At 37.9% G+C, this 16,239-nt stretch overlaps 1 protein-coding gene across 4 annotated transcripts in view; it reads left to right on the top strand.

Moving 5' to 3' along the window:
* The window catches only part of RAD54L2 (RAD54 like 2), a 59,523-nt gene that overhangs the window by 31,766 nt on the left and 11,518 nt on the right, over positions 1-16,239 (top strand). For all 4 annotated transcript variants that reach the window (XM_087709225.1, XM_087709224.1, XM_087709223.1 and 1 more), the window contains exons 4-14: positions 5,413-5,552; positions 8,034-8,168; positions 8,583-8,815; positions 9,021-9,203; positions 9,428-9,561; positions 10,144-10,340; positions 11,152-11,494; positions 12,039-12,216; positions 13,195-13,446; positions 14,995-15,113; positions 15,995-16,113. In XM_087709225.1, the coding sequence (XP_087565351.1) occupies positions 5,413-5,552; positions 8,034-8,168; positions 8,583-8,815; positions 9,021-9,203; positions 9,428-9,561; positions 10,144-10,340; positions 11,152-11,494; positions 12,039-12,216; positions 13,195-13,446; positions 14,995-15,113; positions 15,995-16,113 (2,033 nt within the window). The remainder of the gene's footprint in view (positions 1-5,412; positions 5,553-8,033; positions 8,169-8,582; positions 8,816-9,020; positions 9,204-9,427; positions 9,562-10,143; positions 10,341-11,151; positions 11,495-12,038; positions 12,217-13,194; positions 13,447-14,994; positions 15,114-15,994; positions 16,114-16,239) is intronic.

Below are 16,239 nucleotides of genomic sequence, written 5' to 3'. Positions count from 1 at the left end.
CACCACTTGGGCGGCTTTCGCTTCCTGGTGTAGGACACTATACATAGTGCCCACTTTGGCATCCATCCCACAGCTGCTGGACTTCTTGCAGGCAGGGTTTGATAAAGGCCTGTTCACTAACACCCTCCGCCGGCAAGTTTCTACCATTCTAGCTAGACATTCAGCTGTTTCCTTGGGGCAGCACCCTCAGGTGAGAAGTTTCCTCAAGGGGGCCTCCAATCTGTGCCCTCCCAAGGTACACAGGTTCCCCACCTTGGCCCTCTCGCTTGTTCTGAGGGCCCTGACCAAGACACCATTTGAGCCTATACATTTCATCGTTCTTCATCATCTGACTCTGAAGACTGCCTTTCTTATAGCAATTATGTCAGCTAGGAGGGTGTCAGAGTTGGCTGCTCTTTCCGTCTATGAGGACTTATGCATTTTTTACGTCAACCGGGTCACCCTCCGGCTGAATCCGGCTTTTATGCCAAAGATTAACTTTCTGTTCCATAGATTTCAGGAAGTGGTACTTCCCAACCTCTGCCCTCACCCTCAGCAACCCAAGGAACGAGCTTGGCGCAAGCTGGACGTTCGGAGAACAGTTCGCTGCTACATCAAGAGGACAGAGGAATTCCGCCATTCCGAATCCCTTCTCATCTCTTTTCAACCAGGTTCCATGGGATGCAAGGACTCACTGTCCATCATCGTTCGGTGGTTGAGGGCTTGTATCAAACTGGCTTACCAGCACCAGGGCAAGATGGTATCACCCTAGACTCATGGCTCATTCCACACGGAGTGCGGCCACCATGGCTGCGGGGGCGACACAAGCTCCTGTGGAAGAGATCTGCAGAGCGGCTACCTGGTCGTTTCCGACTCTGTTCATTAAGCATTACCGCATTGACTCCTATGCTGCAACAGAGGCATCTTTTGGGAGGAGAGTGTTACAGAGGGTTGTTGCGACTCTGCGCATCTTGGATGATTATGTTGCCCTCCCTGGGACTTCATAGCTTGGGTATCCCATGCTTGGACTCTCCAAGCAAAGCCAATGGTCAATCTCAACCCCTGGTGGTGAATGATTTCACCCAGTGGCTTCATGTTAATGTTAAAAAAGAGTGGAGAGGGTACTGAATCCTGTGACACACTACAGAAGAGTGGCCATGGGCTGAACATCTCCTTTTTAATACCAGTTGGGACTGGCCTTGGAGAAAGGAGCCAAACCAATGCAAAACAGCACTATCCAGCCCTAACCCCACAGCCAGCCTAAAAACATACCATGGCCGATGGTATCAAAGGCTGTTGAGGGATCAAGGAGAGTAAGGATGGTTGCATTATCCCCATCCTGCTCTCATCATCAACAAATGTTATCATTTCGGCTTCTGGGGGCGGAGCCTGTCGCCGAAGAGGGCTCAACGGAGCTCCTCTCAGAGATCTGGTTTGTATATCTAAATAAGATCATAGATATCACCCCTTTTTGGCTAGAAAGGGGCAGGGAGTAGCTCTGTGGCTAGGGTCTATTCGTAATTCACAGCCTTTTTCTTTTTTTGGCTGTGGACGGAGATTAGATCCAGCGTAAGCGGAGCCTTTATCTCCAGCCAGTTCTTCTCAGCTGCTTTTTTTTTTGCAGCCCTAGACAGGCGACTCCCCCCCCAGGACAAAGCAAAGTTGTTTGAAGCTAGGATTAATACGGGCGGGTCCCACCCCTGTGAGATTTTTGCTTTTATTACTATCTTAAACACCAGCCTCATTTGTCCCAGAGGCTTCTTTGTTTAAACGGACTTCAAAATGGCGATTTCTCTCCGTTGGTGACTGATAGGGGATGTACTTAGCCGGCTTTACCTTCCTGCAGACCGCTCCTTAACAAAACAATTTTTTTTGGGAAACAGAGGGGAGCGAGAGTGCTGTTTATTTGTTTATTTATAATGGCACCCAGGTCAAAATCGAAGCGTTTCTCTACGAATGTGCTTAAAGAATCTACGAATGAATTTAAAGAATCTACTATGAAATCGCTGCCCTTGTCTCCTACGCCCTCTACTGGAGAATTCTTAACACAGGAATTTTTCTTTCAAATGCTTAATGACTTTAAAAAGGAAATTAAAGAATTTGTATTGGAGCTATATGGTAATTTAAAGTCTAAGATTGCCCAAATGAAGGCGAATACGTTTGTAGCCGTGTCTGCCCTGACAGATTATACCGCTGAAATGGAGAATAAATTGGAAAGCTTGGAGGAGGCTAATTCTAATTTGACTACTAATATCCAAACATTACAACAAAAAATTAGAGATACTCAAGAACAGCTCGTTATGATAAATTTTAACAAGAAGGCATTTGCAATAAGAGTCAGAGGATTGCGCGAAAAGGAGCGAGAGAATTTGAAACAGACCTTTGTTGAGGCCTTCAGCCATGCGGTGGGAAGCCCGGGACTTAATTTTGATTGGCAGATCCAGAAAATCTATCGCCAGAATTCGTTGGTAGCGGAACAGCGACAGCTCCCGAGGGACATAATTATATATTTCTCCACAAAAGAATCCAGAAATGCGATCATGCAAAAGTTTTACAATAACAGGTTGCGAGTCGATGGGCAGGATCTGATTGTCTTCAAAGAAATACCATCCCAGATGTTAAAAGCAAGAAGAGACTATACTTTTTTAACTAAAGAGCTTATAAACCACCAGATTCAATATAAATGGGAAGCCCCAGCCGGCATTACGGTCACATTTGAGAATCAAAGATTTCGTCTCAATTCTGTTTCGGAGGCTCGAGATTTCTACTATAAGACTTTGAAGGCGGGACTTCCTGATTCACTTGGAAAAGAGGAGAGACAAGCCGAAGGAGAAGGCAAGCAGCAGACCACATGGCTGCAAGATGGAGGGGGTAGCTCTCCCTCTCTCGGAGAAGCAGAAGAGCGGAGATCGAGGATTTAGACATTCCAAAATATTCGCCAAAGTTTTGGATTGAATGGGGGTTTGCGATCTCTCTCCGGTAGAAAAAGCGGAACTGGATATTGGTGGTGTGATATTGGGACTGAATTATGTGGATGCTGAATGTATACTTCACGGGACTTGTATGTCTGAACTTTAATTTAAACTGTCCAGGACTCTAAAGTGAAGAGAGTGGAGATGGTAACTTTACTGAACTTTAGTTGGGGAGGAGGGAGCCGGGTAACGCGGGATAGGTGGAGGGGGAGCGAAAGCCTGATCAGAGTATTTCGAGTTAAAAGGTAAACTGACCTCTGTGTGAATTATTGTTTGAAAATAACGTTAAGAAAGATTATTTGGAGGGACTATGGGAAATAGTGGTAAACATCAGAGAAGCAAGGTATGAGGGTAAAATGCATGCGGAATGATTTATGTTGTTTAAATGCAAGGGACGAGGGTAAAATGCATGCGAAATGATTTACGTTGTTTAAATCCTATTAGAAGGGAAAGCTTGATGAGATTATTTTAAAATAGAAGGCAAATTGATTCTTGTGTAAAGTATATGTGGAATGATCCATGCTGCTTAATTCTTATTAGAAGGGAAAGTTTGGTGAGATTATTTTGAGCTAGATTGTATACCGATGTCTGCATAAATTTGTATAAATTTTTATTTGAATATAAGGTTAGCTTGATGAGAGTATTTTAAGATAGAATGCAAACTGATTCTTGTGTAAAGTATTATTTGAATATGTGGAATGATTCACGCTGCTTAAATCTTACTAGAAGGGAAAGCTTGGTGAAATTATTTTGAGCTAGATTGTAAACTGATGTCTGCACAAATTTGTATAAATTTTTATTTGAAAATAAGGTTAAGGAAGATGAACTGGAGAGTCTACAGGAGGTTGGGGTAAATAACAAAGAAGCAAGAGACGAGAATAGAATACATATAGAATGATTTATACTGTCTAAACATAAATAAAGATGGGGGGCTGAGCTTAATACAAAGAGTTCTTTTTTTCTTTTTTTCCTTTTTTTCTTTTCCTTTTTATAATTTGTAATTTCTTTTTATCTATTTTTTTATATATATTACTTTTATTTTGAATTCATACGATCATAAGATACTTTAGAAGGGGTTTAACAGAGGGCAGTGCCAGGTGTGGGCCCTGGGAAGTCGGGGGGACTAGGGATGGGGATTTACGGGGGGTGGGTGGGTGGGTGCTCATATAGTTTCAATAAGAAGAAGAATGCACTTGTATACGGTTGTTCTTTCTTTTTTTCTTTTCTTTCTTTATATTTTTTTCCTTGGTTTATTTCATTTTTTTATTTTTTTATTTTTTATCATATTATAGCTCAATAAGAGTTGAATAAAGGAACACACCAAGGGGAGAGGTAGAGGGAAAGAAGAGGGAGGAGTAAGGAAGGAGTAAGGGGAATGTAAGGAGGGCGTAAGGGGAATGCTAGGAGGAAGGGGAGAAAGGAAGGTTTGAGGGGAAAGGGAAGTAGGGAAGGGGAGTGTTAGAGGGAGGAAAGGAAAGTTGGAGGGGAAAGATGGGGTGTATGGAGGATGGAAGTGTCAGGTGGGGTTGTGAATGATGATGAGTTGTGTTTTCTTTTTTATTTTATTTTATTTCTTTTCTTATAGCAAATATCCAGTATATAAGTGACTGTAAAATGGAATGTGAAAATGAATAAAATATATATTTAAAAAAACAAAAAACAAAAAACAAATGTTATCATTTCCATCCCATATCTGGGCCTGAATCCTGACTGAAAGCGGTCCAGATAATCCATATCATCCAGGACCTTCTGAAGCTGCCAAACAACCATGTTCTCTATCCTCTTTCCTAAGAAGGAACGATGGGAAACTGGATGGAAATTGCCCAGACAGTTGGGATCAAGTAATAATTAACTTCCCTCTTAACATCATGTATCAGCCCTTAAACAGCAGCATCAAGGGTCTTCTTACTCAATTCCATGCTTGCCTCCAATATATGTTTTTTTATTGCTCTGTTTTTAAGCATGTGTTGTGTTCCACTTCTTTGTAACTGGAATGCAACTGATATATAAAGCAATTGTCCATTATCTTCTAACTTGCTTTGCCTTAAACTGTGGAAGCCTTGATGCTCTCTGAGCTTGGTTGGTTGGTTGTTTGCTTGCTGACATTTAGTTACCAGACAAGGTGACATCTCCTTTTTACACATACATTCTGTTCTATTGTTGCCTTAAACTCTCACCTGTCCTTAATGGTGCAGAACAATATAGGTACTTATTTACTGGCAACTTCCTTAGTTTCATTTTACTCTTATACACTAGGCTAAAAACTAAAAACCACCTCCCCAGTTCATGGAATATACAGTAGCACTTCCCTTCCACCTACAAGTAAAAAATAGCTAGTTTTGCTGACTGTTGTCCTTTTCTTTGCTCAACAAAGAGCAAGTAAATTTTATTTGCCATTGACATGACCAAATTGATATATTTCTTGAAAATAATGATTTTTTTCCTGAATTTCTGCATTCAGAAAACTACTGCGGGAAGACCAGTTGGAGGCTGTGACAAAAGCAGCACAACAGGAGGAACTGGAAAGAAGAAAACGGCTGGAGCAGCAAAGGAAGGATTACCAAGCCAGCATCCCCACTGTACCTTTAGAGTTTCTCCCAGGTGAACTTTACACAAAGTATTGAACCAAAAGCTGAACTGAAGCATGATGTAACAAATAATAATGCTTAATCCTGTAAGCATACTAACTTTGTTCCGTCTATTTTATTCTTACATTCATGCCCTGCTTGACCCCCCACCCTCCTTGGGCAAAAAAAAACAGGACAGTATAAGTACTGTCATAAGTAACTCATAAGTACCTTTGTGAATCGCTACGTGTCTATTTTTCTCTAATAAATTTTTCCTTTTGATATCTGAATTATATATCATAATAGTAGAAATTGATTTCTCTGTTAATATGCCATTCAGGGAAGTGATAGAGATAATACTTCTTTAAAAGAATTATGAAAATATTGTAAAAATTAGTCATTTTTAATAGAGCAGGCCTAACAACAGCATTTTTAGTTAGGTAGAAAAATTGGTTCTAACTACGTGTTGCTGCACTTGCCTCTCATAAACAGTTTTGTTCTATTGTTTCCATTATTTTAGCTTTCTGAGAAACCATGCTTTCTACCACACAAATAAGTCAAACTCAGTTATTTTTTCTGCGTATTTATCAGTTCCCTCTCTTTCTGAATATTAGTCATGAAAACTCCATACTTCTTTAATATTTTCCTTGTTCTTCTCAATCACAATTTCACAGCCAATCCATTAAGAACAGTTTTTTAACCTCTGATATTCCTCAGGATCAAGCCATATATATATACACTATGTTGAAAAATGATATTTCTAAAAACATATAAATATAACAATAACATACAAATATAATCAATGAATTCATAGCTTAAACAATTTTTCTTGTATTTATTTGTTGTCTCAGCTGCATTTTGATCAAAGTTGTTACTTAGATTTATAGAAAATGTACAGTATCTTAAAGCCCATTAGTAATTGTTCCAGATTTCATGAATTCAAAAGTGTCCCATTCCTTTTTATCCCTTACTGAGGAGAATAGGGAGGAATGAAGACCTGGTGTCTTCTCTATGTTAAGCGAGCTATTCTTTTATTAATTCCTCTTAAATACTGGATTCCAACATTTTAAAATCTCTCTAAACTTTGTGAAGAGGCTAAAAATATACAGATAGTTCTTGCTTAATGATCACAATTGGGGCTGGCAACTCTGTCACTAAGCAGTGTGCTCCTTAAGTGAATCACCCATGGCAGTTAAGCAAGACATCACATGATCATGATTTGCAACTTTACTGCCAGCTTCTACACTGAATACGCTTGTCAGAAGCCGGTAGTAAAATGTGCATCTGGCAATCACATGTTCGTGGGATGCTGCAACAGTCATAAGTGCAAAAATCAGTCGCAAAGTTACTTTTTTTTTCAGCGCCATCATAACTTCGGACAGTCCCTAAACAGGGCAGTCATTAAGCAAGGATTATCTGTTTGTCAACCCAGTGAAATAGCATTACCTGTAATAGATTTAGACCTCATTAAAATAGAGCCATATAAGCAAATGCTTGTAGTAAAGCTTTGGATGTTTTCCAATATCCATAATTTCAAACTGGCCTTAGGAGGCATTACACCGTGACTGATTTGACCTGTCTATTCATCCTCTGACTCCTTTCCGTGGTAGTTTTAGAATTACAGTATGGACAGTCTTCTGTTCTGCTTCCTTATCCTCTTTCATATTTGGAGCAAGGAAGTAAGTGGGTGGGTGGTCTTCTCAATGCTGAGCAGCAATGCAGCAGGACTAATGAGCAAACAAATTTTGTTTGCACCTGTTCTGTGTAATCTGGATGACATTCAAAATGCTCCATGGAAAGAGTTTACTTTTCATGCTAGCAAATGAAGAAAGAGTCTCTGCAATTTGGAAAAAAAAATAGCCAAACTTGCTGCTCATTTTCAAACTGCAAAATTCCTGAAAACAAATCTCACAAATTCTGTTTCATTTGTTCAGATTTTGTTTAGATGCGCTGCAGCATAGAACAAGTTCAGGGCATGCTAATATAGTCAAATTGCAGTCATTTGTACTAATAATTATTGAAGACAAACCCAAAAGAAAGTTGTTTGCTATGTTTAGATCACTGTACTATGTTTGGAGTAGAGGAAGGGCATATGTCCACACTTCTATCATGTTTTAAATGTTGAATATAAATGGAAATATGCATGTTTAATTAATTTTCAGTTTTATACTATTGATTCCAGATATAATGACATTTTTCAAACTGATTTTAAATGTCCTGATAATAGTTTGAACAATGCGTTCTTCTAACATTGGAGTCTGAAATAGAGGCTCATGAGTGTACTCTACCAAAATAAATTAGAATGCAGTAAGAGAAGTACTAGTTAACGTCAGGCAAAGCATTACTTGAAGCATGTTAGAGTAGCTTCTTATATAATCAGTTGTATCAAATTTGGTACAACTAGGATACTTCAGTGGTGTCAAACATTGATAGTAGGATTTAATTGAAGTGAGAACAATTTTAGTCTCCTTTTCTTTCCATCCATTATGTACTGAGTTTATTGCTTTGGTTTTAGAGGAAATTGCTTTAAGAACTGCAGAAGTTGCTCAGCTTCCCCCCCAAGTGTTAAATGAAGAGGTCATCTGCTTAGACAGCACCAGCAGTGGTAGTGAGGACGACTCCAAAGGAAGACTCCACAGCATTAAAGATGGTAAGAACATATGGAAACATTTATTTCTGCATTATGGCTTCCGACATCTTTATATCTTGCAGTCAGTAGGATTTAAAAAAAACCCAAATAAATGTTATTTGTCAAGAATTCTAATAATCAGTAATTCCCTCTAACATTCCCAATTTGAAAAATATTTTTACGAACATATAAAATTTTAAGAAATTAACTCGGCATAATTATGCTATATCAAATAATTACAAAGTGTTCAGTAACTCAGTACTAATCAGAATCAGCCAATAGTACTTTCATACTTCGTTTTTTATTTTTATTATTTACTTTTTCCAGTTTTTCCTAGAGTATAAAATATGAAGACAGAGGGGCATAAGTCACCTTACATATTTAGCTATAAAATATAATGGATATGCTAATCCTCTACATCTGGTTGTGTTGCAGAAGTGATAGAATTAAGTTCAGGAGATGATGAAGCCCTCCATATTGTCGACAGCAGTGATTCTGGCAACGAAGGCGATGATGATAATACTGAAGAGAGCAGTGGTGCCCATGTGAATGATGCTCTAAATCAGTTAGATGCTTCAGGGCAAGTAATTATTAACATCAACCATCCACCAAATGAGGAAGACCTATATCTGGCTCCTCAACTTGCACGAGCAGTAAAGCCTCACCAGGTATTGAAATGTCTGCTGCAGAAATGTACATAATTGTCACCAAATTGTCTTCTACTGTGACATGTCATTGATTTCTGTAAGCTTCGGTGGGGGTGGTTTTTTTTGCCTGCGTATGTGTGTATGCATTTAAAAATTAGAATGCTTAACCACTAATTTGATAGTAACCAACCATAATCTCTTTGACACCATTTGTTACTCTTTCTAGATTGGTGGTATTCGTTTCCTGTATGATAATTTGGTGGAATCCCTGGAAAGATTTAAAACCAGCAGTGGGTTTGGCTGCATCTTAGCTCATAGCATGGGGCTGGGCAAGACTCTGCAAGTCATCTCCTTTTTGGAAGTACTTTTCCGTCATATTGAAGCAAAGACTGTCCTGGCAATTGTACCTGTAAGTAGGCTGTACAAAAATGTTTAGTTAAGTCTGTTTAGGTGGATAAAGGTCCTTTCAAACACTTAGCAAGTTTTGATTTCCCCCAATTTCTATATTTGCCTCTCTACATTTTAAATATCCATGAAATATTTGTATAATTGTTTTCAGTGTTTAAGATATTGGTAGAATGAAATATATAATTAATGGATCCCATTTCTTCTTTCTTGCCATTTTTCTGACAGGTAAATACTCTTCAGAACTGGTTAGCAGAGTTCAACATGTGGCTTCCAGCACCAGAAGCTCTTCCTGCTGACTATGACCCAAAAGAGATTCAGCCTCGCACTTTTAAAGTCCACATTTTGAATGATGAACACAAGTAAGGGGAATGGATTCTATTTTGGAGTTGTTATTTATAATTGCTGCTGTTGAAGGATTTGTGCCCTGTTTATGGATCTTGGAAAGTTCTCTTGGCAATTTGTACAGATCTCTTTATGACAACATCTGATTAATTTCAGTGTTACAATAAGGATCGCTGCCAAAATAAGTAGGATACCATCTTATTTAATTGCCATCTCAGCTTGCTCACATTCCGAATCTTACAATATTGTCCTCTTTTATTTTCTTACAAAATATAAAAAAGAAAATAACTTTTCCAGACGTATTAAGCATATAGGAAGAATATTATGCTCACAGGGGGGCGGGAATGAGCACAGTATTGTATTTAAAATGTGAGCGGAAGCCAAGGACATTGTTTGAATTCAAATACTTTAGGCTCACTGAGAGTCTAAGATTAGTGACAGCCATGGTTAATAGCAAGGTTTTTCATATCCATTGTATTTTGAACCAGCTTGACTTTCCAAATAGACTTTGAATATACATAACACACATACAGAGTGAAATTCTCCTTTTTCACCAATAGATATTGTCCCATTTGTATTTTGTCTACTGTCTTTTCCAGGACCACTGCAGCACGTGCCAAAGTGGTAACTGAGTGGGTGACAGATGGTGGTGTACTGTTGATGGGCTATGAGATGTACCGCCTACTTTCATTGAAGAAATCCTTTGCTACGGGCAGAAAGAAGAAAAGCAAAAAGCAAACTGGCCCTGTCATTATTGATGTGGATGAAGAAGATCGTCAGCAGGAGCTCTTAAAAGGTGAGCACCCACAAATCTCCTTTTATGTATATCTTTCATTTCCATTTAAATGATATAATCCTTAGACAATTGTTTTTACTAGCATTTGCACATGAACAGGCAGATATTCTGAAATCAGGAATCCATTAAGGCAGGGGTCTCCAAAGATGGCAACTTTAAGACTTGTGGACTTCAACTCCTAGAATTTCCCCACCAGCATGACTGGCTAGGGAATTCTGAGAGTTGAAATCCACAAGTCTTAAAGTTGCCAAGTTTGGAAACCCAAGCACTCAGAAATATATTTCCATGTTTCATCAGAAAAATGATTTTCTAGTTTGTATGAATTCTTTAATTAATTTATAATTCCTTTATTAACATAAAATGTTTGGAAGCAGAGTTTCTCTGATATGTATATAACTGTTTTGCTGGATGTTTTATTACTGTAGTGCAACTTTTTGTGGAAAGATATTAACATTGTCCCAGTTGTCACTGTTTTTCACTGGTTTGCTACTTTTTTAAAAAAAAAAAACTTTCATTACGAACACGTTTTCTAGTTTCACTTGCCATTGAATTCAGTGAAGGATATCATTGAGAATTGTAAATGATTCTTACCTAGCCTAAGACAGGGAAGTGATCAGTGTCTTTCTCTTATAATTGTTGCCTTGAAAACTGAAGCAGAGATTTCTGATATCCAGTAATAATTTCTGTGCAGCTCATTTTCCTTTCTCCAAACTCCTTACTGGATTTAGCACAATTCTTAATAATTATGCAACTTCAATTGAGGCTAGGGCAGATGATAGATTCCTTTGGAGACATTTTCTTTTCCTTTCAGGAATTGAGAAAGCTTTATCCCGGCCTGGACCGGATGTGGTCATTTGTGATGAGGGACACCGGATAAAGAATTGTCATGCAAGCACCTCTCAGGCTTTGAAAAACATCAGATCTCGGCGAAGGGTAGTTCTGACTGGCTATCCTCTGCAGAACAATCTAATTGAATATTGGTGTATGGTAGACTTTGTACGTCCCGACTTTCTTGGTACCCGGCAGGAATTCAGTAATATGTTTGAGCGCCCTATCCTGAATGGACAGTGTATTGACAGCACCCCCCAAGATGTTCGTCTAATGAGGTATCGCAGTCATGTCCTCCACAGCTTGTTGGAAGGCTTTGTACAAAGGTGAGGCCATTCGCCACATTCCCAGTTCTTCAGTCTAGTAGTTAAATAATGAGATGGTGGGAAGCGTTTGGTTCATCAGGTTGATGGTTTCGATTTTAGATCATCATTAGCAGTCCTATTTTAGCACATGTGCCATTAAATCTAGTTTCATAATAATAGGCTGCTTTGGTAGAATTTTTCATTTGAGGATATGAAAATGACTTACAAGAACTTGATAGTGTAAATGCTTGAAATATGTAAATTAAATGTAATTTCATCACAAAGTATAATATGTGGAAGGAAATATTCAGTTGTGAATGTCACCAAATTTGTAACCAAATTTCACTTGGTTACAGACTAACACTTAAGATTGCTCAACAATCTGCTGTGGAAAATTATTCTGCACATACAAAGTGCTGATCACACTTGTTCTTTTACGCTATTAATAATGATACCTAAACTAAGGTGTCTGGTACTTCCTCCTTTCCATTACTAATAGAGGGATGGAGAGCAGACTTTGAGGAATTTCTTTCCTAATGTTCTTTTCTCTCTTTTTTTTCTGTAGACGAGGGCACAATGTGCTGAAAATTCAGCTTCCCTATAAGGAAGAACACGTTATCTTAGTGCGCTTGTCAAAAATCCAGCGGGCTCTTTATACTGAGTTCATGAATAGGTTTCGTGATGCAGGCAATAGCGGCTGGCTGGGACTGAACCCACTTAAAGCTTTCTGTGTTTGTTGTAAGGTGTGTTTTTAATAAAAAAGGAAGCAGTATTTTGTGTAGGGGTTTATGAAAATATAATTGTTAGGATGATATTAGTATTATTTAGACATCACTTTCTTTTCATTTTGCATCTTGAATGTTTATTTTTTTTCTAACAATATGATGATAATACAGAACACAAGAGGGATGCAGTAGCTCAGTGACTAAAACGCTGAACTTGTTGATCAGAAGGTCAGCAGTTCAGCGGTTCGAATTCCTAGCGCTGCGTAACGGAATGGGCTCCCGTTACTTGTCCCAGCTTCTGCCAACCTTGCATTTTGAAAGTATGTAAAAATGCAAGTAGAAAAATAGGAACCACCTTTGATGGGAAGGTAACAGCGTTCCATGCACTTTTGGCATTTAGGCATGCCGGCTACATGACCACGGAGATGTGTTCGGACAGCGCTGGCTCTTCGGCTTTGAAATGGAGATGAGCCCCGCCCCCTAGAGTCAGGAACAACTAGCACATATATGCAAGGGGAACATTTACCTTTACAGAACACAACCATCTTTTAAGGCTCCCTAAACATTCTCTGAATACCGGTTACAAGTGATACAAAGTTTTAGATTGTAATTTGGCTTGGAGTATTTTGATTTAGAGTGCTTTGACTACCTGGACACAGCAATATTAATGACATTAAAAATCTATCTGTATTTTTAATCATAATTTTGCAAATTAAACTTTTCCAACTTGTAGACTTTCCTTACTTCCCCAACCTTATATGTTTATTTAAAAGATTGGCCACAAAACCTCTTTGTTGCTTTTGCTGCAAGAGACTAATTTGGCCTCTGGAATTTCGTAAAATTACTGCTGCTCACCCTCACCCCCTTCAGTGAGACAACCATAACTGTAGGTAAAGAAAATAATCATCAGTCTCATGAATGAAAAAACTTAGAATTAATAAAAAAAATAATCTAAGTATTTGTTAATAACAGTCAAGTAATTTTCCATCCTTTCAGATATGGAATCACCCTGATGTTCTATATGAAGCATTGCAAAAAGAAAATTTGGCAAACGAGCAAGATCTGGATGTAGATGACCTTGGCACAGCTGGTACCAATTCACGCTGCCAGTCACAGGGCATAAAAATGAAAACAGAGAGCAATGCTCTGCCATCTACAATTGGGGAGGCTACCAATAGCAAGTATATTCAGGGCATTGGCTTCAGTCCATTTCAGGAAAGAGCCAATCAGGTTGTAACGTATGAATGGGTGAGTACCAAAATCAAAACTCTTAGTGTTTTTTTTTTAACTTCTTCCTCCTTTTCTCTTGAACATGGTGGATGTTTGAAGCAGTATCTTACGTCTCCCTGTACACAAATGTATGACATTCATGCTATGTATGGATTCATTTCCCATAAAGAATATTTTAAAGGTTATTGTTATTTATGAAATAGTTCTGTGTAGTATTTTTCTTACCTTTGGCTCCTCTTTTCATTTTTGTGAAAAACCTTGCCTTCCTATCTTACTCATTGCAGCTTCAAATGGGATCGCACCATTTATTGTTATTATTATTCTATAGCAATTCTCTGATCATTCTTGTATTATCTGGAGATTTTTTTATCTGTGCTTTTGTAGAAGGTAACTGTTAATTGATTTGCTTGTAGGATTATCTAACTAGAATGAGAATATGGGAAGAATATAGAGAAGATATTCCAGCAGCTTAGGTATAGTGAAGGAAGCTAAGAACATTGGGTGGAAACTAACCAAGGAGAGAAGCAACGTAGAACTGAGGAGAAATTTCATGACAATTAATCAGTGGAACAGCTTGCCTCCAGAGGTTGTGAATGCCCCAGCACTGGAAGTCTTTAAGAAGAAGAAGATGGTGGATAGCCATTTGTCTGGAACAGTATAGGGTTTCCTGCCTAGGCAGGAGGTTGGACTAGAAGACCTCCAAGGTCCCTTCCAACTCTGCTGTTGTATTGTATTGTATTGTATTGTATTGTATTGTACATTGAAGTTCTATAATGCTGAAAACTTTACAAAGCCCTTTGCATTGTCAATATTTTTGCATATGACCTAAAAGGTTATCTGTTCTCCTTACAAGTCCTAAAACTGGATAAAGAGAACCCAATTAACTAACAGAGTCAAAACCATTATACTTGTTTAAAGAATAACTTTTCTATGCTGCAATGCAAGTCCTTGTTTTTTGCAAAAGGTTAACGCTTTTCATTCAAGTCCAAAAGTATGTCTGTATTTATGCAGAAATACTAACAATTCAAAAAAGATTCACAAACCTTTAATAATTGTAGTTTAGAAGTAGTATAACAGAATAAGAGTTGGAAGGGGCCTTCAAGGTCTTCTAGTCCAATCCCCTGTCCAATCCCTGCTGAAGTAGGAGATCTTATATCATTTGATTGCCTACTCTCTTCTTAAAAACTTCCAGTGATGGAACACCCACAACTTCTGGAGGCAAGCCGTTCCACTGATTCTAACTGTCAGGAAATTTCTCCCTATTTCTAAGTTGGTTCTCTCCTTGATTAGTTTTCATCAGTATATGAGAAGGTTTAGGGTTTTTAAAATCAAATCCTCGTGTAATTATGGTATTTAGGTGGATTAATAAAGAAATTGTCAAGGAACATGTTTTATGAGAAAACATGTTTTGTTATTTTTTGGAAGGACTTAGCATTATATTGCTTATGAATGGATTTGTTTCTGATTATGTTTGTAAGGAGACAGAAGATATTAGGGAAATCCAGAGTTATAAATTGAATTGTGGTATAGCAAGTGTCACTGAGAGATGTTCTGTTTTACCTACAGGCTAAAGATATCCTTTGTGATTATCAGACAGGAGTCTTACAAAATTCACCTAAGATGGTGCTGTTGTTTCATTTAGTAGAAGAAAGTGTGAAACTTGGAGATAAACTACTGGTGTTCAGGTAAAAAGGCTATGGGAAAACATTTAAACAATATTGTAAAGCAGTGTGAATAAATAAATATTATTAATTTCAACTGAACTATTCATTAAAACATTACCTCATAGAAAGATAATTTTCATTATATTTCTGCTGATTAACTAATAATAAAGCCCTTGTTGAGTTCCTACATTTTTAAGATTACCCTTAAAAGATGCTTAAAAATGACAGTGGCTTCAGCCTAACTAGAGAAGGCCTAGCAAGAGCACTCTATTAGTATTCCTACCTTTAAAAGATTTGCTATGGTTGCATTTGATTTTGAGGCATTTTTCAACATGGTTTCAACTCTTACTTCACTTTTCGTAAAATGATGATATTCTGTAAGGTAGCAAAGCCAGTCAACTAGAATTTTGAATTAAACATATGTTTTATGTTTCTGTTGGCTAGCATACTGTTGATTTTATTGTAGACCACTTTTTACGATATAAGCAAAAATATGTAGTATAGAACAATCTGAGCCTACTTTTTTGCGGGAGAAGTTTAGAACCATTAACAATTTAGAAAAAGAACTAGAAAAAAATGGAAAGAATCTGCTAGAGTTTTATATCTCTCAGTATATCTCCATGGTTGGGTTACTTCAGTTGATAATATGGAAATTATTCTGCATGCCATCTATATATTAACAATTAACTTGACCCTCTTCTTTCAATTTGAAATAGTTGCCTTATTCCTATTCTTCCATTGGGCCATGCATATGACAGTGAGGATGGGTTAACTTACATGGAATCATCATGTGTAAAATTGGCTGACAGTGTGGACAGAGTTTAGACTTTTACCACTTAAGATGTACTGTTAAGCATTTATGTGTTTTTGTCAGTCTGAAAGAAACTCTTGTCTTTTTATAGCCAAAGCCTTTCCACATTGTGTGTCATTGAAGATTTCTTGGCAAAAAGACCAGTGCCTTCTCCCCCAGGCTTGGATGCACAAGGAACCCATAATTGGATCCGAAATGTGAATTATTATAGTAAGTACAGCTCTTCAATCTCTAGAGATTGGGAAGATCTTAAAAAATATCAAAAAATCTGGTAGCACCTTTTCAAACTAACAAATATAATGAAAAGGCTTGTGTGAAAGACAGCTCATTTCACCA

Source organism: Thamnophis sirtalis, unplaced genomic scaffold (genome assembly GCF_051295495.1).
Source record: "Thamnophis sirtalis isolate CommonGarterSnake01/CBP01778 unplaced genomic scaffold, rThaSir2_p1.2 scaffold_3, whole genome shotgun sequence".
Lineage (NCBI taxonomy): Eukaryota > Metazoa > Chordata > Lepidosauria > Squamata > Natricidae > Thamnophis > Thamnophis sirtalis.
This window is presented reverse-complemented; position numbering and strand designations above follow the sequence as displayed.